The sequence below is a fragment of the Dromiciops gliroides genome, chromosome 1, assembly GCF_019393635.1.
Source record: "Dromiciops gliroides isolate mDroGli1 chromosome 1, mDroGli1.pri, whole genome shotgun sequence".
Classification (NCBI taxonomy): domain Eukaryota; kingdom Metazoa; phylum Chordata; class Mammalia; order Microbiotheria; family Microbiotheriidae; genus Dromiciops; species Dromiciops gliroides.
Window position 1 is genome coordinate 708,162,720 of NC_057861.1, and position 26,329 is coordinate 708,189,048.

Below are 26,329 nucleotides of genomic sequence, written 5' to 3' on the forward strand. Positions count from 1 at the left end.
CTCTAGACAGGAATCCATCAGTGTCAAGTGAGGGGAATTTAGCAACTTTTCCTCTATTTGTTATCATTTATTTTACTTTTTTTTATTTTTGAAGGGCAACAGTGGTTAAGTGACTTGCCCAGGGTCATACAGCTAGTGTCAAGTGTCTGAGGCAGGATTTGAACTCAGGTCCTCCTGAATCCAGGCCAGTGCTTTATCCACTGTGCCACCCCCAACAACCTTTCCTCTAGAAAAATGATCCCTTGTGAATTTTAAGAATGAATATTAACCTTGTCTGTTCCCAAATGATCACTATTCATTAGAATAAGATCTTTCAACTGAGTCTATGTTGGAGGAAAACTTGCAATGCTAATCCTCTTACCCTATCTTACCATAGACTTTTTTATAGTTTATTTTTAATAAACATTTTTATTTAAAGTTTTGAGTTTCAAATTTTCTCTCTCCTTCCTTTCCCCCCTCCCTGAAGCAGCAAACAATCAGATATAGGTTATACATGTATAATGATGTAAAGCATTTCCATATTTGTCATTTCGTATAAGAAGATTCAAGTAAAAGAAAAAAAAGAAAGTGAAAAACTGCATGTTTCAGTCCATGTTCAATTAATATCACTTGTCTCTGGAGGCAGATAGTCTGCTTTATCATTAGTCTTGGATCATTGTATTGCTGAGAATAGCTAAGTCTTTCACAGTTCTTCATCTTCATCAAACAATATTGCTGTTACTGTGTATGATGTTCTTCTGGTTCTATTCACTTCACTGTATATCAGTTCATGTAAATCTTTTTCGTTTTTCTGAAATCATCCTGCTCGTCATTTCTTATAGCACAACAATATTACAATTATATACCACAACTGGTTTAACCTTTCCACAATTGATGGGCATCTCTTTGATTTCCAATTCTTAGCCACCAAAAAAAAAAAAAAAAGAGCTCTATAAATATTTTTGTACAATTAGGTCCTTTTCTCTTTTTTTGAATGTTTTTTTGGGGGGGTATAAACCTAGTAATGGTATTGCTGGAACAAAGGGTATGCATAGTTTTATAGCCCTTTGGGCATAGTTCCAAATTACCCTCCAGAATGGTTGGATCAATTTACAATTCTACTAACTGTGCATTAGCTTCCCAGCTTTCTCACATTCCTTCTAACATCCAATATTTTCTGTTTTTGTTATATTTGCCACTCTGATAGGTGTGAAGTGATACCTCACAGTTGTTTTAATTTGTATTTCTCTGATCAGTAGTGATCTTGAACATTTTTTCCTATGATTATAGATAGCTTTGATTTCTTTGTCTGAAAACTGCTTGTTCATATCCTTTGACCATTTATCAATTGGGGAATGACTTGTATTTTTATAAATTTGACTCAGTTCTTTATATAATTGAGAAAAGAGGCCTTTTTCAGAGATACTTGTTACAAAAATTATTTTCCAGTTTTCTGCTTTCCTTATAGTCTTGGTTGCATTGGTTTTGTTTATACAAAAGCTTTTAAAATTTTATATAATCATAATTATTTTGCATTTTTAATAGTCTCTATATCTTCTTTGGATCTCAGTTCTTCCCCAGTCCATAAATCTGACAGATAAACTATTTCATGCTCTCTTAATTTGCTTATGATATTACCCTTTATGTGTAAATCATGAACCCATTTTGACCTTATTTTGGTATACAGTGTTAGGTATTGGTCTATACCTAGTTTTTTTCATATTGTTTTCTAGTTTTCCCAGTGGTTTTTGTCAAATAATGAGTTTCTGTTACAAAACCTTGCATCTTTGGGTTTATCATATGATAGATTACTATAGTAATTTACCATACATACCATGTCTATATCACTGATCCACCACTCTATTTCTTAGTCAGTACAGGATTGTTTTGATAATTATCACATTATAGTACAGTTTGAGATCTGGTACTGCTAGACCATCCTCTTTTGTATTTTTCCATTGATTCTCTTGATATCCTTGAGCTTTTGTTCTTCCAAATGAATTTTGTTATTATTTTTTTCTAGGTCTATAAAATAATTTTTGATAGTTTGATTGGTATGGCACCAAATAAATAGATTAAATTAGGTAGGATTGTAATTTTTATTATATTTTCTTGGCCTATCCTTGAGCAATTAATATTTTTTCTAGTTGTTTAGATCTAACTTTATTTGTGTGAGAAGTGTTTTATAGTTGCATTCATATAGTTTCTGGGTTTGTCTTGACAAGTAGACTCCCAAGCATTTTCTTATTGTCTACAGTTATTTTAAATGGAATTTCTCTTTCTACCTCTTACTGCTGGCCTTTGTTGGTATTATATAAAAATGCTGATGATTTATGTGGGTTTATTTTGTGTCCTGCAACTTTCCTAAAGTTGTTAGTAATTTAAAGTAGTTTTTTAGTTGATTCTCTAAGTATAACATCATATCATCTGCAAAGAGTGATAGTTTTGTTTCTTCATTTCATATCCTAATTCTTTTTATTTCTTTTTCTTCTCTTATTGCCATAGCTAACATTTCTAGTACAATACTGAATAATAGAAGCGATAATGGCATCCTTGTTTCACCTCTGATTATATTGGGAAAGCTTCTAGCTCATCCGCATTACAGATAGTGCTTGCTGATGGTTTCAGATAAATAGTACTTATCATTTTAAGGCAAGCTCCATTTATTCTTACATTCTCTATTGTTTTTTTAAGAAATGGGTGCTGTATTTTATCAAAGGCCTTTTCTGCATCTTTTGAGATAAACATGATTTCTGTTGGTTTTGTTATTGATATGGTCAATTATGCTGATAGTTTTCCTAATATTGAACTAGCCCTGCATTCCTGGTATAAATCCCACCTGGTCATAGTGTATGATGCTTGTGATATATTGCTGTAATCTCTTTGCTAGTATTTTATTTAAAATTTTTGTATCAACATTCATTAGGGAAATTGATCTATAATCTTCTTTCTCTGTTTTGGCTCTTCCTAGTTTGGGTATAAGCACCATATTTGTCTCTTAAAAATAATTTGGTAGGACTCCTTCACCTATTTTCCCAAATAGTTTATATAGTATTGTGATTAATTTCCATAGACTTTTAAGAGCAACACAGTCAAAGCAAGTCCCCTCAACTCTGTAGAATGATTTAATATACCTATATGGAGGTGCCTTATTATCTCCCCTAATAAGTAATAAATAAATTCTTTTAGTATAGAATATTTAAAATATATATGTATATGTAGTATAATAATGTGTTATTGATAATTATTATTATTTTACATCAGAACACTTGAAGAACCACAATGTAGGTTTTCCCTTTGCCTGTTTCCTATTGCCTATTGCCAACAGTAAGAGAACCTTAATTAAAACTGACTCATGTAGCAGTACAATTAAACCAGTGTTGGTTTAGTCTGCTGAAATTGCCAATAATGGTTCAGAAGATTTTTAATGCCCTCTGTTTGCAAAGGAGTAATTGACCCTTCACCGTTAGAGAACTTAAGAAAAAAGCATTATAAGACTTGAAGAAATCCATTACTATCCGTTAGCAAGCCTTTACTTCCTGTCTGCAATGTGCAAAACTAACTGCCTAGGCACTCAGAGGGGTGAGATACAATCCCTACCTGCAGTGAGTTTGCAGTTTAATAGTGGGAAAGAATACACACGTTAAGTAAATACAACACAAAGTAGATCATTAAATAGATTGTGCTTATGAGATAGAAAATGAGGGCTTTGAGAGTTCACAGGAGAAGGTTTATTTCTGACTTGTAGAGCAGGGACTTTTACAAGGTGAGGTAACAGAGCTGAAATTTAGAGAGATTACCTAATTCACCCCCTCATTTACAGATGAGGAAATAAAGTCCTTGAGAAGTTAAATGAATTACCTAAAATGACATTTGAGCCACACCTTATAAAGTACCTGTGATTTCAGCTACCTGAAATGTGAGAATAAGGTATTCTAGGCCTATGGAATAATGTGAACAATTTCCTGAAAAACACCAAGTATGTCATTCAGGGAATAGGGCATACATTTCTTTTTTTCTGCAAGAAGCTTTTCCTGATTCTCCCCAGTGCTAGTGCTTTCCCTCTAAGATTAGCCCCAGTTTATCCCATCTGCATCTTGTTTATATATACTTGTTGTATGTTATTAGACTATAAGCTCTTTGGAGCAGGATTTTTTTTTTTTTGGCCTTTCTTCAAATCCATCCCAAAGCACTAAATGCAGTGTCCGGTGCTTAATGTTTGTTAACTGACTGATCATAAGATTTAGACCTGAAAGACTAGGTAGTTCCCTCACTTCTATAAATGAGAAAACAGACTTGTTTGAAGTCACATAGTAAGGAGCACACTTAGCATTTGAACTCCAATGTTTTCACTAAAAAACCCAGCCCCTAACGCTATGAAGATAGGTGAAGGGACTTTTTTGAGCAGACAGTCTAAGGAAGATGATTGACGGACTGATTTGACTGCCTTATTATGCCAGTAAAGGCGGGATGCAAGACTGGAAGTCAGGAGAGAGGTTGGGCTGGATAAATAGATCTGAGAATCGATTGATCATGATAATGCCTTCTATTTTACATGTTGATAGCCTCCCCTTTCAGTCACTTCCTCCATTAATTAACCCTTTCTTTATCTCTCCAGTTGGGGAAGATTTCCTCTTCTTTCATTGCAATGAAAGATCCAAGGCATTATTCTTTTATAATATCCTAACATTTATTTGTATACGTGTTATGTTATTCTTACTAGATTATAAGATTTTGAAGGCAGAGATCCAAATGATTAGATACCTGGGAGTGGGAAAGAGTGAGGAGCAAGGGATGACACCTAGGTTGTGAGAGGGGAGGGGGGACATGGAAAGAGCATGAAATAAAGATGAAAATATAACTTGGATCCAAATTATACAGGACACTGAATTCCAAGGTTGAGCTTTTCTGGTGAGGTATAGGGAGCCATTGAGGTTTTTGTGGAATATAATCCTACCTCTGAATTAGGAAGATTACTTGGTAGATTCAGTAGGATGGATTAAAAGGGAAAGAGAGGAAGAGATTTTAGGGGAGACCAGAGGTTCTTGCATTAGTTCATGGAAAAAGCAATGAGGCTAATGACAGAGAAGAATTATTACTGCATTCCAAAACTCAAAGGTACCAGTCACTTCTGATGTCTGGTTATGAAAAGCCCAAGAACCAATCTGAGCTAGGGCTACTTTTGACACAGGTGAGGTGATTTGTTTATGGCATACGGCTGTGGAGGGAGGCAGGGATGGGCACAAGGGCATGGGGAACCTGCCCAACTCATTTTTCCTTTTAGTTTTGGACCCTGAGTGAAAAAAGCTAGGGCGGTCCATCTCCTAGGGGTATCTCCAGTTGAGTTCACTAGTCCTTCTTGCCTCAAAATCAATTGAATAAATGCAAAGTTAGTTAGCCACTTTGTGAACTGAGGTGGAGAAATTTATCCAGGGTCACATTGGAAATCCAGCCCTATTTAGCTGATCTCCTTCCATAATAAATGATTGTTGGTTCTCATGCTTTAATTTTTCAAAGCTCACCTTTTATTAGTGCTCTTTTTCTAAAATTCTTTGAAATAATCCATTGTAAAAAGAAAATTAAGTTCATCATCATGTGAAAGGTAAGATTGAGGCAAAGGTTTCACCAGGCTGCAAGTTTTAAGGAACCTCTAGGGGGTGCTGATGTACTGAAAGTACAAGGCTTTGGTATGGGAGGTGGAAATAGTTCAAGGGAAAAATATTTATTTGGGTTTTAAATATAATTAATATATTAAATGGTAGATCATCTAGCACAGAATGCTACTTGATAGCCATTAAAAATATATTACCTTACAAACATTGAGCTTTCATTGATAATAAAGCTTGAGAGATACTGTTTAATGGTGTACATTTTTATGTATACCATTTGTATTTAACATCATTTTATCCTAAGTTATTTAAATGGATGAGATGCCCATGATAAGTGGAGGAACAGGCCGATGATGCGACAATATACTTTGGTGTTCACTTAACCCTCACTGTCCCGCAAATATATATATATATATTATAATATTATAATATTTTATATATATGTATATATACACATTTTGGTGTTTTATTGTTTTAGGGAATCTGTAGCCGTTGTCCCATAATTGGAGGGTCCAGCCCATGTACCAAAGACCTTCCTTTACTTCTTTTAATGTCCCATGGTACAAGGACTGTCCATTCAATTATTCTTTGCTCTCACACCTCCCTTTTAAAATCTTCTATTTCCCAGACAAATCATTTATACCACTCTTTTACATAGGTCATTGTTGATCACATGCCCTAATCTAGCTTTGCCCACTCAATGTCCTTGTCCTTTTGATTCTAGAGATTGGTTTTTTCCATAATCTGCAGCTGTGTAGCATCATTGTTAGAATATTGATGATTTTTTTTATTAAGACAGTGCTTTCAAAATTTTATATTAAAACAATGATTCAAGACAATTCCAAAGGACTCATGATGGAAAATGCTCTCCACATCCCAAAAAAGAACTGTGGAATCTAAATGCAGATTGAACAATACTATTTTTACTCTTTTTTTCTTTTTTGAAGTTTTTCCCTTTTGTTCTGATTCTTCTTTCACAACATGACTAATGTGGAAATATTTTTAATGTGATTGTACATATATGACCTTGCTGTCTTGGGGAGGGGGCAGGAGAGAGAGGGAAAGAGAAAAATTTGGAACTCAACGAATGTTGATAACTATCTTTTGATGTTACTGGAAAAAAAGGAAATTCTATGAAGATGAAAAAAAATTATATTAAAGAGAAAAAACCTTGTGCTCCTTAGCTTGCTGTAGAGCAGAGAGCTTTTGAATCAAAGGAGAAACTGAGTCTCTTAGCCTCTTAGGGTTTTGTTTCCTTCCCAGGCTCTTTGAAGCAGCAATTACCATCAACTTTAACATTCAGAATTTTCCTTTCTCCAGAAGCATGTGACTGTCTCATTAAATTTTTTTTAACTTGCCAAAGTTACATTTTAAAAACAAATTCCATGCAAGGGATGATTTTCAGAAAACTGATGATATACAGTTATACAAAGTTTTTGGAAGGCAGAAACTGGTAGGTAGAAAATTTAGTGATTCCTCTCTTCTGTGTGGTGAGATCCAGTGATAATCTATAAGTATTTATTTGCCAGTGGGAGAGGCATGGAGTCAGGAAGATTGAGTTCAGATCCTGCTTCAGATGCTTACTAACTGTATGATCCTTAACCTCTCTGTTTTAGTTTCCTCTTCTGTAAAATGGGGGGAAATAATAGCACCTATTCCATTGGGTTGTGAAGATCAAATGAGATCATGTATTATAGAGCTATATAAATGAGCAGTTTTCATGCATGTAGTGCTAACAATCGCAAGAAAAAAGTATGACAGTCTTTTTTTCCTTAGGAAGATTCCATTCTAATTGAGGAGACAGAAGACACCTATGAAACAATCAATGGACAGTTTATATAATTATAGAAGTGCTAAATAATTATGCTAGCTTCTTCTCCTTACAGATGTTTATAATTATAATTGTAATATTAATAATAGCACTCATGGTGATGACAGCTAATATATGGTACTCAGGTTTATAAAGTGCTTTTCCTACTTTATCTCAGTTGAGCCTTCAGATAGTAAGGTCGCTGCTATTATTAGCTCCATTTTGCAGATGAGGAAACAGGCTGAGTAAGGCAAACAGTATCTTAAGTAAGTAAGTAAGTATCTTAAGCAGGTTTTGAACTCAGGTCTTTCTGACTCCAAGTCCATGATTATAGCTACTAACAGAATTTAGTACAGGCTTCACTCTTCTTCCTTCAGCTGGTTCTTCAAAACAGATAAGCAGAATTTGAATAAATGAAGAGAAAGAAAACAAAACATTGCAGAGCTAAGTGACTTGCCCAGGGTCACACAATTATTGGAGGGACCTAAGTGATTTTATATCTCACCTCTCCATATTGGTGACCAATAAAAAAGATAGACTATTTAAACATTTTAATTTAGAGAGTTCATAAGCCTTGGGAACTAGAAGGAACCTTAGAGATAACCTAGTACAATCCCTTTATTTTACAAATGAGGAACCTGAGCCATCCTTCTTCCAGAGGTCAAATGACTTGCCCAGAGTCACACAAGGAGTGAATTAGGTCTAGAAAGCTAGGTCTCTAGATTCAGATCTGGTACTTTTTCCCACTCTTTCAGTACTTTGGTGGCTATGTGATTTCCTCATTGTGGCATGCCTTTCTCTGGTACATAGCAAAGTCAAGCTATTCTTGTTAATGTCTTATTATTAAATACTATTAAATCCACACCCTTTGCTATGTTCTCTATTTTCTTCCCATAAAAAACTGGAATCCAGGTACTTCTGTCTAGTGGCAGTGATACTTCCTATTCTATTAACTTCTCTCTGTTGTATAAGGTCAGTCAGTCTGTAAGTATTTATTATGAGCTTAATATATTCCAGGCACTGTGAGAAGTGCAAGCACATACAAGCAAAAAGAAAGATAGTTCCTTTACCCATATTTTAAAACTATCCAAATGTTTTCTACGTAGCACATTATTTACTATTCACTGTTGGTAAATATGTACAACATATTGCTTCTTTGTTACTTGTAAATACATGCAGGAGAGAGACAGCTTAGAGTATTGGATGGAATGCTAGACTTGAAATCAGGAAGACCTGGGTTTCACTCCCATTTCTCTTGCTTACTAACTGTGAGATCCCTGGGCCAGACTTTTTTCTTTCCCTAAAGCCAGTCTACCAAGACTTAGACTCCCTTCATCCTCAATCTCAGGGGAGGGAATGCTCTAAACTGAAGGAATTGCTGATCCTCCATGTACTCCCAAATGAGTGTGTACATGTAGTCTGTAGGAATAATAATGTGGAAATAACCAGTGGTTTCCTAGTTTCTACAGTTAAACACAAACACGTGAAGCCTCAGTGTGTGCAATGCACTGTATTTGGTACTGACAATAAGAAGAGAAGTCCATTATGGGTCTGACTCAAGGCGTTTATGGTCTTACTGTGAAAGACATGCACCCGAATAACTCTGATACAAGGGAAAGTGACATAAATGTGAAGTAGAGACACAAGCAGACTATTATAAGAAATTTGGGGAGAGAGATCAGTTGTCAGGTTGGCTTAGGGTTATTTTGGAGGGGAGGGGCAGTGCTTCACAGAAGAGCTAGTACCTCAGGTGGGCTTCAAAGACATCCACAGATAGATTCCAGTGAGGGAGAAGCCCTTCCAGGAATGGGAGGATCACTTGAATAGTGGTGCATAGACTTGGAAAGGGTCGATGGAGAACATAACTCCCGAATATTTGGAGATGCAGGACTGGAATGTAAGGACTTTGTTCATATCTCCTTAAAATACTGAGAAAGTAGAGCCCCAGCTCCCCACTCTCTCAGGAAGGGAGCACCTGATAGAATGCTACTGACCTCGAATTCAATTCATCTTGTTACAAAATGCAGAATTTTGAATCCAATGATGTGGGCTTTACCTCCCACCATGACACTGGCTATCTGTGTTCTGTGTGATCCTGGGCAAGTCACTGAACATTTGGATCTTGGTTACATCACAGGTGGCTTTTAGCTCTTTTTTTTTTTTTTTTTTTTTTTTTGTGGCTGGGCAATGAGGATTAAGTGATTTCCCTGGGTCACACAGATAGTAAATATCAAACATCTGAGGCCGGATTTGAACTTAGGTCCTCCTGAATCCAGGGCCGCTGTTTTATCCACTAAGCCACCTAGCTGCCCCTTTTGGCTCTTTTTTTAATTAACTGAATTGAACTGAACCTAGAATACAGAGTTGGGAAGCAGGTCACTATCTGCCGGAATGGAAAGATGAAATAAGAAGAATTTTTTGTTGTTGTTTTTCTGTGACTTAAAATAGGATTTAGTATGCCTGTTAGATTTTTTTTTTAAGTTAAATTCTTGGGGCAGCTAGGTGGCGCAGTGCATAAAGCACTGGCCTTGGATCAGCCTCAGACACTTGACACTTAACTAGCTGTGTGACCCTGGGCAAGTCACTTAACCCTCATTGCCCGGCAAAAATAAAAAAACAAAAACAAAAAACATAAAAGTTAAATTCTGAATAGTCTGTGATATTATAGTCGAAAGAGCAGGAGATTAGAAGTCAGGAGATATAAATTCTAGTAACTAGTAATAGTACTAGTCAATAGTAACTGGTAGTTTTAGTAACTAGACTTATGATCTTGCATAAGTTACATTTCTCTACCTTTCTGTCAATTTCCTTATCTGTAAAATTGATTGTGTTCGACCTCCATTATATGGTGGTTTTTAGGACCCAGCAAGTTAACAGATGAGAAAATATTTAGCAAATACATATGTGTGTATGTGTGTGTATATCCTTATCTCTCTTTCACTTATTGCTTACACTACTCTTTAGGTCTGCCTTGTAATCTGAGCACTTAATAAGCAAGTCAATAAGTGCAACAGATTCAAAGAAAGCTTTTTACTGAAACACTTCAACGTACAGCAAGTAGGGAAGGAGGGGATTTCTAGCTTCAAAAAACCAGATCCTCTCTCACAAAGACAAATGATTTACTTGATATAATAATCTCTATATAGCTATAGCTATAGGTTGTTAGAAATGCCTCTGTGCACCTTTAAGTGATTTAAAAGGTTCAAAAATTGCCTTGAGACTTTTGGGATATGCTAATTATTCTTATTGTGAAAAGTTATAATGCCAAATGGAAATTATAAGCTGAGAAAGAGTATATCAAGTTTAAGTTCAGGAAAACTACACTCTAAGAATGTTTTCTGGAGTTGAAGAATTGAAGTCAAACTCTCTCCAAAAGTTAAATCCTTCTGTTTGTTTGCATGAAAAATTTAGCGTTTTTACTTTCTTCTTAGCTCCCGGTGGGGAAGAAGTCCTTGTTGTTTTGTTTGTTCTTTTTCTTTCAAAATTTTGCAGTGGCAGAGCTGTGTTCTATCAAGAGAGCCTCTGACATGGCTCCTTCTGTAAAAACTCTCCTCTTCCTCCTCCTCCTCCTGCCTCCTTTCTCCTTCTCCTCCTCTTCCTCCTGCCTCCCTCCTCCTCTGCCTCCTCCTCCTCTTCCTCCTGCTGCTTCTGTTTCCTCCCTCCTCCTGCTGCCTTCTCCCTCCTCCCACTCCTCCTCCCCCCCTCTTCCCACCTCCTCTTCCCTCTTCTCTCCTCCTCCTCCTCCTCCTCCTCCTTTCTTTCAAACACTCAATACATTTAGAGCCTGATCTTGTGCAGAAAATATCTCTGACATTTGAAGAGCTCCAGGGATCCAGTGAGCATGCTCAGTCCTTCCCTCCTGCTAGAAAGAGGAAGCTAGTTTACATACGAGTCATACCTAGCATAGCCAGCATGTCAGTGCAGTTAACTTGCAGCGGGGCTGTGAGGAAAACTAGCGTGTCTTTGTCCTAGGAAATGTGCCTCGTTTTTTGGCCTTTTTTTATTGCTTTTTTAATTTGAAGAAAGATTCGTACAGACTTCTGAAACTGCATTTTAATCCTAAGGCAAGGAAAACGACACACAACGGCTTCCGAACAGACCGTGGAGGGGTTTGGTGTGTCTCTCTCTGTGTATGTGCGCGCTTTGAGGTTTCTTTTTGTGTGAGTGTTTTTTTTCTTTTTTAAAAAACTTTTACAGACTTTATTTTGATACTCTGAGGCTGGGCCTCTCGCCTTTTTTTTTTTTTTTTAATTTGGTGAAGTTAATACAGAAGAGCCAGGCGCTCCCGAGCAATAATTGATTTTTGAATCCTCTTTACCGTTTTGGGGCAAAAGCAAACAAGCTGGTTTTCTCTGCTAAGCCCGATAAATGCTATTTATGAAGATGGACCTGTTGAACTACCAGTACTTGGACAAGATGAACAACAATATCGGCATTCTGTGCTACGAAGGTACATACCGCCCGCGCCTCCGAGAAACTGACCTCCTCCTGTCTGTCTGCCTGCCTGCCTGCCTGCCTGCCTGGGGGAGGCCCCTCCCTCTGATTAGTATTCTAATAACATTGTCTCAGAGGTGGTGGTGGTTGTTGTTTTTCTGTCCTTGGAGCCCCCTTTGGGCTTGAAAGGGTTCTGTGAAACGGGGGTCGGTTTATTCTTTCCGAAGCAACAAAGTTGCCTTAGCTCTTAGGTAGCATTGAAAGGGAACTTGATTGCAGTAGTCCCTCCCTGGGAAAGAGTTTGTTGGGTACCTGCTACAATCGGACTCTGCTTTGTGTGCAGATCGGTATATGTAGCGATTTCACTAATACGTGTATATATATACACACACACTAGAGTTGTTGGGGGTGGGAGGGTGGGAAGGGAGATCCGTCGGTTTTGTTGTTATCACTTATTCTTGTGAACAAAGAACTCTTAGTACAAGTCTAACTGGGAAAAAAAATTTATATATATATACACACATATAAAATATCTCTCTCTCTCTCTCTCTCTCTCTCTCTCTCTCTCTCTCTCTCTCTCTCTCTCTCTCTCTTCTATATCAGGCTATGGTAGGGATCTGGCATTTGTTCTAGATAGTGTACAGTATTTGTAGGCCTTCCAGAACTCGGGGATTGTTGTTGTTTTTTTAATCCTTCTGTGTGTGAGAACAAACAGTTACACTGTGTTTTTGTTTTAACGGAGTGATGGCACAAAACCATAAAGATTTTTGCCATTCATTTTGGAGGACTGGTAGAGCACCCATGGTAGATAGTACAGACTGGCCCTTTGTTTGATTTCTCATTTCCTGTACAGCTCTGACATTGAAGGATGTTTCCCCTCCCTTCCCCACTCCCCCACATTCTGTTCTCTTGTGGAAATAATTACACACAACACCCCAGAAAACTTGTTTTAAAATTTTAGAAGATTTTTTTTCGCGGCAAAAAAAACCCCCCAAACCCCCAAAAACAAACAAACAAAAAAAACCTAACCAAAAACCCAACCTAGATTCGAATGTTGTCATTCTTCAGTGCCTAGCACTTTTAAAATTGTTGTAGTGAAAGGGAAAAGTCTATTTCTTTAATTGGCATTATCTACGTGCAATTGGTAGAAGGGGTAATGGCCTGACTTGGAGTGGCTAGGAAGGCACCACTGAGGGAATTTGCCTTGGCAGTGGGAGTGTTTTTGTTGTAACCACATACAATAGTGCCGATTCTAGAAGAGCATTTCCCGTGTTCTTTTAGAAATTCAACTTAGCATTTCTCTTGGACCAGAAAGACGTGGGGGTTGGGGTGGGGAGGAGACTATAATCCACTGGAGGATTCCATGAATTCAAATCACATGCTGGGAATATTCCTTAGGAAAAGGCTTTTTGCCTCAAACCAATCACAAACCTGTCCTCCCTCCTTTGAAAACATAAACACAGAATGCTCGCTCAAGTTGGTTGTTTTTCTTTGTCCTTGTGGGGGAGGATCTGGTGTTTTGGAGTTAGAAATCCCCTCTTTCCCTACTTACTGTAGGTTGGAGTGTTTGAGTGAAAAGCTTTCTTTGAATCTGCTGCACATCGGATCGACTTGCCTTTTAAGTGCTCAGATTACAGGGCAGACCTAAAGAATGGTGTAAGCAGTAAGCGATCCATCTTGTTTCCTTGGTAGCTTAATACACCCGTCGTTTGTTTTTGAAACTTTTTTTTTCAATAGATGGTGAACACAAACCTTTGTTTCACGTTTCTCTACCCCTATTGGGCAATTATCTTCTGAGATAGAGGAAATAAAGTTTTTTTTTTTTAAAGTACACGAACATAGCTGTCAACCTTTTAGATGAGTCCAAACCTTGTTAGGAAAGCTGATATCGAATGAATATTTGATGGCTCCAGCTGGCAGTGGAGGGGCTAGGCTGATGGAGGGCCTGGTCTTAGTTGTTTCACTGCTATTTGTGTACATTTGAGCAGTCCCAACGATAGTTTTCTGCTGTGCCTTGCTTGGTTCCTTAGAAGAGACTCTGATTTTGAAAGTAAAAGAGATATATGGGAAACAGGAGATAATAGGCCATATAGTCTTGTTTAGTTTAAACATCTGTTACTATTTTCCTTATTATGAACGTTAACATTATTTAACACCAAAATAAACACACAGGAAATGAAGAAAAGCAAAGCAGAATGTGAGTGGTGTTTATAGTGAGCTGTTTATGTCCTGGTGGTTTCTTTAGTATAAACACTGCTCACAGCTGCACTGAACCCCAAAGAGTGTTGTCTGGAGATGGGCACAGACCTTCCATGCCAGATCTTGTGATTTCTTCAAGGGTACCTGACTTAATCAGTGAAGACACTTCCTGCACAGAAGCTGGTCAAGACTCCTCTAGGTCTTTGTAAGATACTCCTAATTACCTGATGACAGGCCCTCTGCTGATGAGCCTCCCCAAACTTAGGCAGGCTGATCTGGGCCTGTTAGGGGAAGGCCTTCTTGCTAGGTTAGGAACTGCCCAGAACTCTGGTTCTGCCCCCATGGCCTTTAAGAACCCTGTGTCAGCTCCAGGTTTCCTTAGAGTGCCCAGGGTCACTGCCAACTTGTACACATGAAGTAGATCCTTTGGGCCTTCTGGTGATGAGGTACCATGGAGGAGGATACTTGAACTCACCTACCCAGCTCAGAGAAGTCGTCTTGTAACTGTGACCTGGAGCTGGAGGGCCCTTCTTGACTCTTCGGGACTGTTGTTTTCCATTGTAGACGTATGGCAGTACCTAATTTGATCTCACTTCTTATTGGAGGCCACTTCCATGCCTCTTCTTAAAGAGGAATTCATAACACTTGATAGTATAAATCAGGATTTTTTTTAAGTATTAAGGTTTTCTTAATAAGTTATTTTTGTTGACTTCTAGTAAATTGTACTCTGTTGGTTTTTGAGCACTAATAAAAAGAAACTAGTGTCTTTATTCAGGAGATAAAGTTCTAGAACTATTAAGTTTACTTAGCCAGTTCTTTGTTCTTTTCTTGGTCAAGATCTTTCTGAAATTCAGCCCTGCAGATACCTCTCCTTGAGTTGGGAGGAGAATAGCACTCTTCTCTAAATGTCGCTTGGACCTTGCCTTCCTCAGTATCTGCCTCTGCTTGACCAAATCAGGAAAAATGAAAAGAGAATGAGAAAACTAACCATAGTGTGTGATTTTTTAAATAAATTTTTTGGAGGGATGGGGGTCAGGTGGAAGAGAAGAGGCAGCTGTTCAGTGAAGAGGGGAGATAGGGCCATGGTCTAGCAACTGAACTTTCTCATTACAAATGAGCAGAATAATAAATTAAAACCTTTGTTGCTAGTACATTTATTTTAAGCCTAAGGATTTTTTTAAACTAATGATCCCCAATGAAACTCAGCAGTTAGTCCTGGACCAAAAAGTTAAACAGAAGCATAATTTATCAACTATGTAGTGGTTCAGCTACTATAATTTATTAACTATACATATTCCATGTAGTGGTTATTAGGAAAGCAATAGAGAGGTGGCCTTAGAAGAACTGAATTTTGATCCTGACCTTCATGCCAGCTGGGTGATGTTGGGCCAGTCCCTTAACTTCCCTGTGCCTCAGTTTCTAAATCTGTAAAATAGGAATACCAGTGCTTGGACATCACAGGGTCATTTTGAAGAAAACACCTTTAAAATATGAAAGCCACTTACTTCTTTTAAATTTTGATTGACTTTGTGACAATCTACATAGGTTGCTCCAGGTAGGGAGCTTCTCCTGATGCACTTGGGCACTTCTCCATGGCATTCGAAGCCCTAGAGTTTGCTGAGGGTACTGATGGATTCAATGATTACCCCCCTCACTCTAGCAGCCATTAGATGCCTGAGGTGAACTTGAACCTAGGTCATCTCTGTCCACCATCCCATACTGCTTCTCATTATTATGATTACCTTTCCTTAAATAAAAACAGCAATAACAATGATAACTAGCATTTATAGAGTGCCTTTAGGTTTGCAAAAATGCTTTATAAACATTATCTCATTATCCTCATAACAGTGAGAGGTAGGTTCTATAGAAGCTACACAGTATAGTGATTAGAGACAAAGATCTGGGTTCAAGTGCTACCTTTTTTTTTTCGGGGCAATGGGGGTTAAGTGACTTGCCCAGGGTCACACAGCTAGTAAATGTCAAGTGTCTGAGGCCAGATTTGAACTCAGGTCCTCCAGAATCTAGGGCTGGTGCTTTATCCACTGTGCCATCTACTTGCCCACTAATTATGTTTCAATCTGGTTCTTTGACACTGGAGTGTACCCAGCCAGTGTCTGATATGTCTGCTCTAGACTACTCCTCTCTCAGGCGATGAGTAGCAGAGAAGGTGATGACTTGGCCTTGGTAGAATGAGTTTCCTCACCTGGGAATTTCCTGTACCAGTGAAGTCATGAGCTTCATCCTTAGCCCTCCCTTTATCCTTTAAAGCTAAGATCAAGTTTCACCTCCAGGAATCTTTATGTATTTTGTCTCTCTTTGCTTTCATCAAATTAATAAGCATTTCTTAAGCATCTATCACATACATACAAGACACAGAGCTAGGTGCTGGGGATCCAAAGACAGAAACAGCTTCCCCTGTCCTCATGCAGATTACATACTTGTGTGTACATGGAGGAGAAGACAGCACTTACACAGATAAATAAGTGCAAGGCTGATTTGTGCAAAGAAGGCAGCACTAACAGTTTGGGAAGGGTTCGTGTGGGAGGTAGATGTTGGTGGTTTGCAATTAGACATTAAGCAAAACCAGTAACAGGTTAATTCCTTAGCTTGCCCTCATCCGGATAAGCCTTTGCACCTGCCAATGGTTTTGCTTTCTGCTTCCATAATTGTGCAGTGAAGGAATTAATGAGATAGTGTCAGATAATATTTGTGAAACACTTTGCAGACCTTCAAGTGCTATGTAAATGATGCTGTGGTCATCATCATCAGTAATGCAGGCATCACTAATACTAGTGGAGTCCTGTTTCTCACATCAGGGAGGATAATCACATAGGAATGATTGAAAATCTCCTAGTAAGGGTTTGTCCACTTACATTTACATAACTTCCTGGTGCTAACAGACTAGCAACATGATACAGGGGAAAGAGCCCGAGAAAGAGGACCTGGGTTCAAATGCTTGCTCTGGCACTCTGTGTGACCTTGGACAAGTCACTTATTTTCACTGCATCACAGTCTTCTCTATAAAATTAAGGGCTTCGGACTACAGATAGTAGTTGTATAGTGGAAGGAACATTGGCTCTGGAGTCAGGAACCTATGTTCAAATCTCACCTCAGGCACTACCTGTGTGATTTTAAGTAAGTCATACATAGCTTGTCTGGGTTCAGTTTACTCATCTGTACTATGGGGGGTTATCTTTTTAAACTTCTTCCACTTGTGACCTCCTTTCTGCCAGAGAAAATTTTTACTGACCCTGGGTATATAGGTATATAAATAGGTAAATATAACCTTTACTCGTGACAAATTTTTTCATCATCCCCACATTCATATGGGGTCCTGACCCACAGTTTAAGAAGCTTTGGTTGTAGATTAGGGGTTCCTTAACCTGGGGTTCTGTGAACTTTTCTTTTTAAAAATATTTTTCCAACTGCAATTCAGTATAACTGGTTACTTGGTAATCCTGTATGTTTTATTTTATGCACTTAAAAGCAGTATTGGGGGGGGGAGGGGGGTTCGTCACGGGCTTCTCCAGACTACCAAAGGGTCTCAGTCTCTGTCTCTCCCTCCCTTCTCCCTCCTTTCTCCCTCCTCTGTCCCTCACTTCTCCCTCCCTCCCTTCTCTCTTCCTCTATCCCTCTTCCCTCCCTTCCTTTTTCCCTCCCCCCCCCCATTGTCTTGGAGGTCCTTTTCAGCTCCAGAGCTGAGTCAATGAAAACCTCCCCTCCAGCCCTGACTCTAAACCTGGAGCCCTTTAAATCCTTTCCTGTAGACCGATCTTAAAGATGCCTTCCTTGTGTGCATGGAGTCACTTGTGTGTCGCCTGGTGGAAAATTTCTCTCCCTTTTAATACTATGATTGACACTACGGAGACATGCCACATTTTCGAGTATTCTTAAAGTCCCACAGCCTGCTAAGTTATAGGACTATTCATGGTTGAGAAGAGAAGAGAAGAGAATTCATAGCCAGGGGATGGCTCTCCCTCTGGCCTGGGAGTAGCAATTTGCTGACTTGAAATCCCTGTATTGGGGTTTACATGAGTTTTAGTGAATGGATTTGGGGGGGGGGCGGGGTTGAGGAGGGCAGATTTGAAGGGCTCCCATGGTAATGGAGTCTCGTCCTCATTGTTCTTTCTCTAATTAGCTCAGCAATCAGGAAGCTGAGGGGAGTTCTGGGCCCCGCCTGAGGTAAAAAGACCACGGAACAGAACTAGGTTGGACCCTGGTCCGCCAAGTGCTGCAGATCAAATGACCAAACACTTAATCTGGAGGGGGGAGCGGGTGGGGAGTGTGTTGGAGGGTGGGGAGCTGCCGGGGAGTGTGCTGGGGGGGGGTGCCTTCTGAGGTAAAACATCTGTAACTATTTTACCGTGGAAACTCATTTTCCTTTAACTTCACATAGCTGTGCCCTGGGAGTGTGAGTACACGTGAATGAGGTCACTGGGAGGGGTTTGGGCTTCTAAAACATGCCCAGGTGAGCCAGGAGTGCTGAAACCTCAGCAGGAAGAGGAGGGTCATTACAGTTTGTGAACATTGAAGCTCGAGGTATCCGTCTGCTGGCCTTCATCTCCCCCTCCCTCAATTTACACCCTTTGCTCTCTTTTCTCCTCCCCACCCTGTGTCCCTAGATCATTTTCTTTGGCCGTTTATCTGTTGGAGTGTACAGATGGCTCTGTTTGGGAAGACAGATTTGTCTTCCTCCCTATCTCTCCCTCGTTTCCCCCCCTCCCCCTCCCCATCTCTATTGTTTAGATGTGCACTATTGCTGGGTTCGCGGGCCTTCAGATTTGTTTCTTCGAGAGACAGAAAAAAATGTTGAAAGATACAAAGAAATTCCCATCAGCCTGTAAGGAGGCTTCATCATGTGGATGTTGTAGAAAACTGGGTTTTGTTATGATGAAAATTAGATACAGATTTATCTTGTGTAGATGTGTATAAACAGTTCCTCTGAGGGAGAATGTGTAATATTATATATAGATATAGACACACAGAAATAGAGCAGGCACTGTTGATGCGATTTAGTTGTAATTGTGTATTACATATCTAGTACATCATGACTTTATTATTTAGCCCACAGTATCAGCCTTGCCTGGCATTGGAGGCTTTGGGACTTTTTTTTTTTAAGAGCGATCATGTATCGGTTCCAAAAAAACTTCAGTGGAAGCTTAATATTAAATTCAGAGCCTGAAAGTAATTTTACAAACTCCATTTGCTCATTTCTTTCCCTCCTAAAAATCATGTGTTGGGTTGAGTTCTGAAGAATGATTTCCATCAGTTTGCCGCCTCCATCCTGCACTGGAACATGAGTTTCTACTCAACTCAGTAGGCTGTTTTAATTTTAGTGTATTGTGTCTACATTATATTTTACCCCTAAAGAACGAGCCAATTTCTGGTAGTTGAAAGGGTGTTTATTTACTCAAATAAAATATAACTTATCTTCTTAAGGTCCTCTCTAGTTTGCTGCTATTTATACGATCTTTCAGTAGGCTTACATTTCACTCTGTTGTTTGCAGAGAAGTTAAGTAAACACAGCTCACTGAAATAGTTTTAGTAAATGATTAGAGGAAACTCCATAATGTCCTTCCACATTCAATTCCCAGGACTCTTTAAGAAGAAAGAGCACCAAGAACCCCCAAGAGAATGTCTTTGCTCCATACAAAACCAGTAGAAGTCACTTGGAACCCACCCACCATGTATCTTGGGAGTTTCTTCTCTTTCCTCCTTTATCTCCATGTCCGTGATTTACTCCATAGGAGCCAATAATGGTGTACATCTTCCTTTCTTCCTCCCCGGCCCCCCCCCCCCCCCCCGTCCATGTTTACTGGGAAGAAAGAAAATACATTACATAAATAACAGCACAGTTTTGGAAAGGACAAAGTAGAGAATCGTTTTGGAGATTCGTCACTTAATTAGTGTCTGTAAGCGGTAAGTTTAGTTCTGCGTTAATAGGCAATTTGCTTCAAGGCAGCAACTGTTACTAACAAGTCAACGTTGTGGTTGTGCCAGGTTTCTTTGGATTTAAATCCAGGGACTTTCTGGATACATAGAAAAAGCTTAAATTGCTCCAGTGTTTAAACAATACACTACATTGTCTAGAGGACTGTTCAAAAGCAGCAAAGACCTCCAACAACAGAGCGCATTGTGTACACTGTGAAATTATGAATGAAAAAAAAAATCATCCATATGTATTGGTTTTGATTTTTATTTTGTATCTGTTTTGCATGAAAATAGTTGCCTCTTAATTCTTTCTAGACACTAATGCAGATGGAGCACTATGATTTGATTCTGGCAGAGTCAGGTCCAAATTTTAATATGCTTGTTGCATATGCACTCTGCCAAGCAATTTAGCAAAGTTGTTTACACTACCCATAAGCCAGTGGGACAGATCCTATAATTCTTGACTGATAATAGTAGAGGGAATGATGAGTGCAAATCTTTGGAGTTTTTTATTCCCCTGCTTTAAAAGAAACAAAATTCTAATTATAAGGTAACTGTTAAAGAGGCATACATTTGATTTGAAATTTTGTTTTTAAAACCAGGCACCTTTCCCCGCCCTTCCTTCTGTATTGAGAATACTTGTCTTTACATGTGTTTTTCAGATGAGCAACTGACAAAAGTATTGCCTGATCTTAGAGAATTATTATTTTCTTTTTTTCTGCTCTGTTTGGCAGTTCTTGAAATAACTGGCCAGGAGAACCATATCTATAAAAATGTTTCCTTGGAGTGTTCTGGACAGTTTTCAAAGGCACTAGATTCTGAGGAAGAACTTCGTGTAGAGTAAGGTTAAACTAATAGTGTACAATCAGTCTTTGATCTAGAACAAGTATTATAGACTGCTTGTTTAGGGCTGAATTGAGCTCTAGGGTTAAAGTTCTCCATCCCTGTTATGACCAGTTAAGAAAGAGAGGCTGGTGTGGGGAACCAGAGAGAAGAAAAGAGAAAGGAGGAACTTGGGAAGAGAGGAAAAGATGCTAGCAAAGAAAAAAGAAGGGAAGGACTGGGGTAGAGAATTAAGGGGAAATAGAGTCTAGGATCAGTGTTGGTGAGAAACTGATTTTGTCCCGTTATGATTCTGTTCCCTTGAACCATGGGCATTAGAGTAAGTTATCAGTCATTATCCCTCCCTGTTAAAAGTCTAATTTGTTCCCTAGGGAAATTTAAAGTAATACGTTCAGCACCAAGAAGAAGCTGGCCTGGTTTAATTTTCAAGCTTTAATTTTGTTTTCTTAAAGTAAATCTCATGGATTTTTTGAAAGTTTCTCATGTATTAAAAAGAAATAGTACTTGTTAATTTTTAGACATTTCCTTTGAAACCTTAGAGGGGTCTGTCATTTTGCTAGTATTTTGATATAAAAATCTCTTTTGATTTCCTTATTTTTTCCCCAGATTTCTGGAACAATATCTGAGAGCTTCATTGGGAACAAGCACTCTATTGCATTGTTTGAAATATATATTTTTTTAAATTCATAGGTAATGGCAGCAGCTAGGTGGAGCAGCGGATAAAGCACCAGCCTGGATTCAGGAGGACCTGAGTTCAAATTCAGCCTCAGACACTTGACACTTACTAGCTGTGTGATCCTGGGCAAGTCACTTAACCCTCATTGCCCTGCCCCCCCCCCCCAATCATAGGTAGTTCTTTTGGTCTGTAGGCTTCAGTTTCTTCATCTATAAAGTGAGGAAGTTGAGGTAGCTTCCAGCTTTCACTCTATACTATTCTGATACCACTAGATGAAATATATGGTTGTGTTGTTTTGGTCTGGATTTGTGATTTCACTTGTGTAGGTCTCCTTTGTGTCTGTTTCTTCCACAGATACAGACCTATAATTCCCTGGGTCACCTCCATGGTCTCACCCTGGGTATAGATAAGTTTAAGGAAAGGAATAGCATAGGGGGAGTTAGGAGTACTAGAAAGACTTCTTCAGGAATAAGCGGCTGCCCTTGACATGCCTGCAGAGGTTCAGTTCTGAATGTCCTAGCTCCAGGTACCTTAGGTACAAAACTCAGAGCACTTGGGTTCATTTCCTAACTCTGATGATTACTAGCTGTTTGACCTTGGGCACATAACTAGACCCTTCTGGAATTCCATTTTTTTTTCCTTTATAATATTCAGAAAATGGATTAATGACTCAAAAGTCTCTTCTATCTGGCATTCCTGGGTTCCATGATTCCCTGGCTGGTGGTTCATAGTCAGAATACTATTAGACAAATATGATATCTGCTGAGGGCCACATAATATTAAGCCTAACAAACAGATGTTCAGCACCTCATTCTTAGGTTTCAGGGAAAATACTTAAGCGGGTGATTGTTCATCATGTTCTTCCCTTTTTTAAGTATTTCTTTTTTTCTTTTTTGCAGGGCAATGGGGGTTAAGTGACTTGCCCAGGGTCACGCAGCTAGTAAGTGTCAAGTGTCTGAGGTCATATTTGAACTCGGGTCCTCCTGAATCCAGGGTCAGTGCTTTATCCACTGCACCACCTAGCTGCCCCTTTTTCTTATTCATGAGACATTGTTTTTGTTTATGGAATTTAGAAAAGACATGAGTCCTAAAATGTAGAAAAGACCTAGACTCCTAGAAGTTTAAAGGAGAAGTCAGCATATGGTTCTTTTCCCTAAGTATAATTTCCAGGAAATAGTAATTTACTATTATGAATTTTTTGGTAGTCATTTATCTGCAGTAGGGTGTTAGTGAAAGCATTTTAACACAGTGCTTTGAACATAGTTGATGTTCAGTAAATAGTTACTGAATGAATGGAAGGTAAACATAAGTCAAAGATTTTAAAATTGAATGGCACCTTAGAGATCAGTTTGGCCAGTTCCCCTCATTTTACAGTGAAGAAACCGAAGCCTGTGAAGAACTTAGTCCTGGTGCCTGAGTCACCCAGGAAACCAGAGGCAGAGCCAGGGTTTGAACATGGGTACCCTGTCTTTGGATGCACTGCTCTTTCTGTTATACCAGGAAAGCTCTCTGGTTCATTTGGAGCTGTTCAGATGCTGCTCAAGACATTTAATCCACATGAGGCCCAAAACAGGTGAAGAAGAGTGAAGTAATGAATCATTATTGGGATAATTTGCTGGATACAGATGGCCCACCTGGCTACATCAGGGCTTTCCAAATTGGTAAAAGGGAAAGAATTCAGTCTTTCTAGTTGGAGAGCTTGGGTTCAAACTCTGCCTCTGTTGTACATCTTACCTGTGTGACCTAGGACAAGTTCCTTCATTTCTCTTCATCTCTAAAGTGAGTGGTTGTAATGAAGCAGGGCTTCTTAAACTTTTTCCACTTGTGACCCCTTTTCACCTGAGAAAATTTTACATGACCCCAGGTATATAGATATATGAAATAAGTATACAAATCAAACATTTATGGTCAAAATTTTTGTGACGCCCACATTCAGTTACGCAATCCCCGTGTGGGGTTGTGACCCACAGTTTAAGAAGCTTTGGACTAAAGCATCCGTGTCAGACTCAGAATGGGGCCACTAAACCATAGGTAAGCATCCCCACAGACCCCATATTGCCTTAGAAAACCACATATTAACATATCTATGTTTTTTGTCTTTTTATTTTGTGAAATATTTTCCAATTGCATTTTAGTCTGGTTTTGGGCACACCCAGGAGTGTTGCTGACTGTGTTTGACCACCTCTGGGTTAGATAATCTCAGTAGCAAAGACCAAGTATCTTTCATATCCCCTCAGGTACCTGGTATAATCCTGGACACTTTGTTGTTCACTTAATTTAGTTCCTTTCAGTTCTAAATCCTGTGATCTTTGGTATGAACTGGGGAGTGGGGCCTGAATCCCTTAGCTTTAACTCTAGTTATACAAGGTCAGTGGTAAACAGTGATTTTTGTGTTTGTAGTCAGGACAACCTTTTCCATTCACCTGGTCTCTGCTTCATACGTGAAGATCAACTGAATTATCATTTTACATCTTTAAGTCAGTAGCCACATGCCCAGGCTTAGGCTGTGTTCTTGGCAGGGTATGAAAGAAGAGATGGTCTTGGCTTCTGGGGAGGCTAAGTGGATGGATGTAAATAAAAAAAAAATAGGGAATAAGCTCTCCTTTTCCTATTCATCCTTAATAATATGCCAAAATCATCTTCCCTTTTAAAAATTCTCTTATTTGCACTGATACCTTTTGGTTTCATGTCTCATTTGATAACCATTGTTAATATTTATTTAGTACTTTAGGGGTTCTAAAGCCCTGTATATCTTTTACCTCATTTGATCTTCACAACAACCCAGTGGTATAGGTTCCATTATCGCTATTTTAAACATCAAGAAACTGAGGCTAGAGAGTGAAGTGGTTGGGCAGGCTTCTACAGCTAGGAAGCATCTGAGGAGAGAATTGAATTCAGATTTTCCTAACTCCACATCCAGTGCTCTATTCACTGTCACACCCTTATTTGTTTCTAGTTATATTCCTCTTCCTCTCCCTACCCTGTGAGCCATCTCCTAGAACAATAATTTAAAAAGAAAGAGGAGACAGGCAGTTAAGCAAAACACAACCAACAAATCTGCTCTGACAGTATATATTCACCATTTCACACCCACATTCCCTTCCTTCTCCCCCACCTCCCCTTTCTGATGAAAGGAGGGAGATTCATTTTTCTCAGCTCATCTCTGGGACTAAGCTTGGTCCATTATTATTATTATGCAGTATTCACTTTAATTTTCTAAAGTAATCTTCCTGCGTCATAGGTCTGATGGTCACTCCCCTGCTCAAAAGCCTTCCTTGGATCACTGTTGTCTCTTGGCTAACTTAATACTCTTCCACCTGGGTATGTAAGACCCCGGGCAGTCTGGTTCCTATGCAGTTTCCATACGTGTTACACATACACTTGACACATTTTAGAATGAGGGCAGCCAAGTTTTTCCTTTTTTTTTTTCACTTGACACATTTTATATTCCAACAAAACCAGACTACTAGCTTCCACATTCCATACCCCACCTCTTACCTCTGTGCCTTCACTAGGTTACTACCCCCTTTCGGCCTGAAATGGCCTCTTTCCATCTCCACCCCTCTCCAAAGAATCCTTATCTTCTTTGAAGGCTTAGCAGGTGCTACTTCTTCCTCAGTTTTTCCTGACTTCTTCACTTCCCCCACTGCCCCCCCCCCCACTGTTAATGCTCTCTTCTCAAGTTATCTTGTATTTATTCATCTGCATTCATGTTGTATTTCCCTAACCTGGCAGAATTCCTTGAAGTTCCTTGGGGTCAGGAATTGTTGTGCCACATGTATGTACATAAGTGTACATACATAAGCATGTTTGTATCCCGAGTGCCACACATTTAATAAATGTTTATTGGGTTTAATTGACTTAAAGGCTATGATTTTCTAATCAGTTCAGTTCCCAGGCATTTCGCACTAATACAAAGATGGCAGACCCCTTCAGTACTGCAGTGGACCCCTCTGTGTTGGTCATAGGACCATAGATCTATAGCTGGAAGGAATCTCAGAAGCTACCGAGTCTAAACTGCCCATTTTATAGATTTCAAAACTGATACTTAGAAGGCCTAAGTGATTTATTTGTTCAAGGTTACACAGGTAGTAAGCTTCAGAGGTGGGATGAGACAGACAGTTATGCAGTTATCACAAAGCTGTGGGAAGGAAGGCTTTCCGTTGGTCCAGATTTCAACCCATTTATATGCCTCCTTATTTCTGTCAACTTGCTTGTGTTCTTTCATGAATTTTCTACAAGGCATCTACCCCCCAACTTCTGGGGACCTTCTCCTCCATCTCTAAGTCACATGACTAGCAATAGGTCCTGCGAGATGCTCATTGGATGTGCTTTACTCTTGAATAACAACTCTCTGAGGACATTCTTCGACTGCTTCTCTAGTGGGAACTCTCGTTACTGATGAGCTGCAGATCACTCAAACCTGCTGTGTTCCTTTCCCTTTCCCTTTGGTTGACTTTTCCCTTTATTTCTTTGAAGATGATGGGACTCTATGACTTGAAGCCGTGCCATATGGTACCACTGGTGGTAGCATGCTGATGTTAAAAAGGAAGGAGATGGGGACTAGACCCATGATTTCGTTGGCATAGGGAACTTCTAGGCAAGGAAACTCCCTCTACTAATGTAGATGGGCACCTTCTCTGTACCTTGCTAAATAAATGGATGGACTTTGTATTTCAAGGAATACAAGCTTGGGTGATTAAAAGTCCTAGACAGTTCCCCAAAGGCAATGCAGCATTGTCGTCTGTTCAATTCTGGATGTAATGCCCATCTGTAGTGTCTGTGAGAAATCTACTGGCCAACCAGTTGTAGGGGTTAATCATCTAATGATTCTTTATCCACTTGGTT

General features: G+C 39.2%; 1 protein-coding gene across 2 annotated transcripts in view; it reads left to right on the top strand.

Moving 5' to 3' along the window:
* Window positions 1-26,329, top strand: part of VGLL4 (vestigial like family member 4) — a 186,517-nt gene that overhangs the window by 77,768 nt on the left and 82,420 nt on the right. The window contains exon 1 of one of the 2 annotated variants that reach the window (XM_043975615.1): window positions 11,174-11,848. The exons of the other annotated variant lie outside the window; for it this stretch is intronic. Coding sequence (XP_043831550.1) covers window positions 11,767-11,848 — 82 coding nt within the window. The 5' untranslated portion in view covers window positions 11,174-11,766. Of the gene's footprint in view, window positions 1-11,173; window positions 11,849-26,329 lie in introns of those variants that run through there. 2 annotated transcript variants of the gene reach the window in all.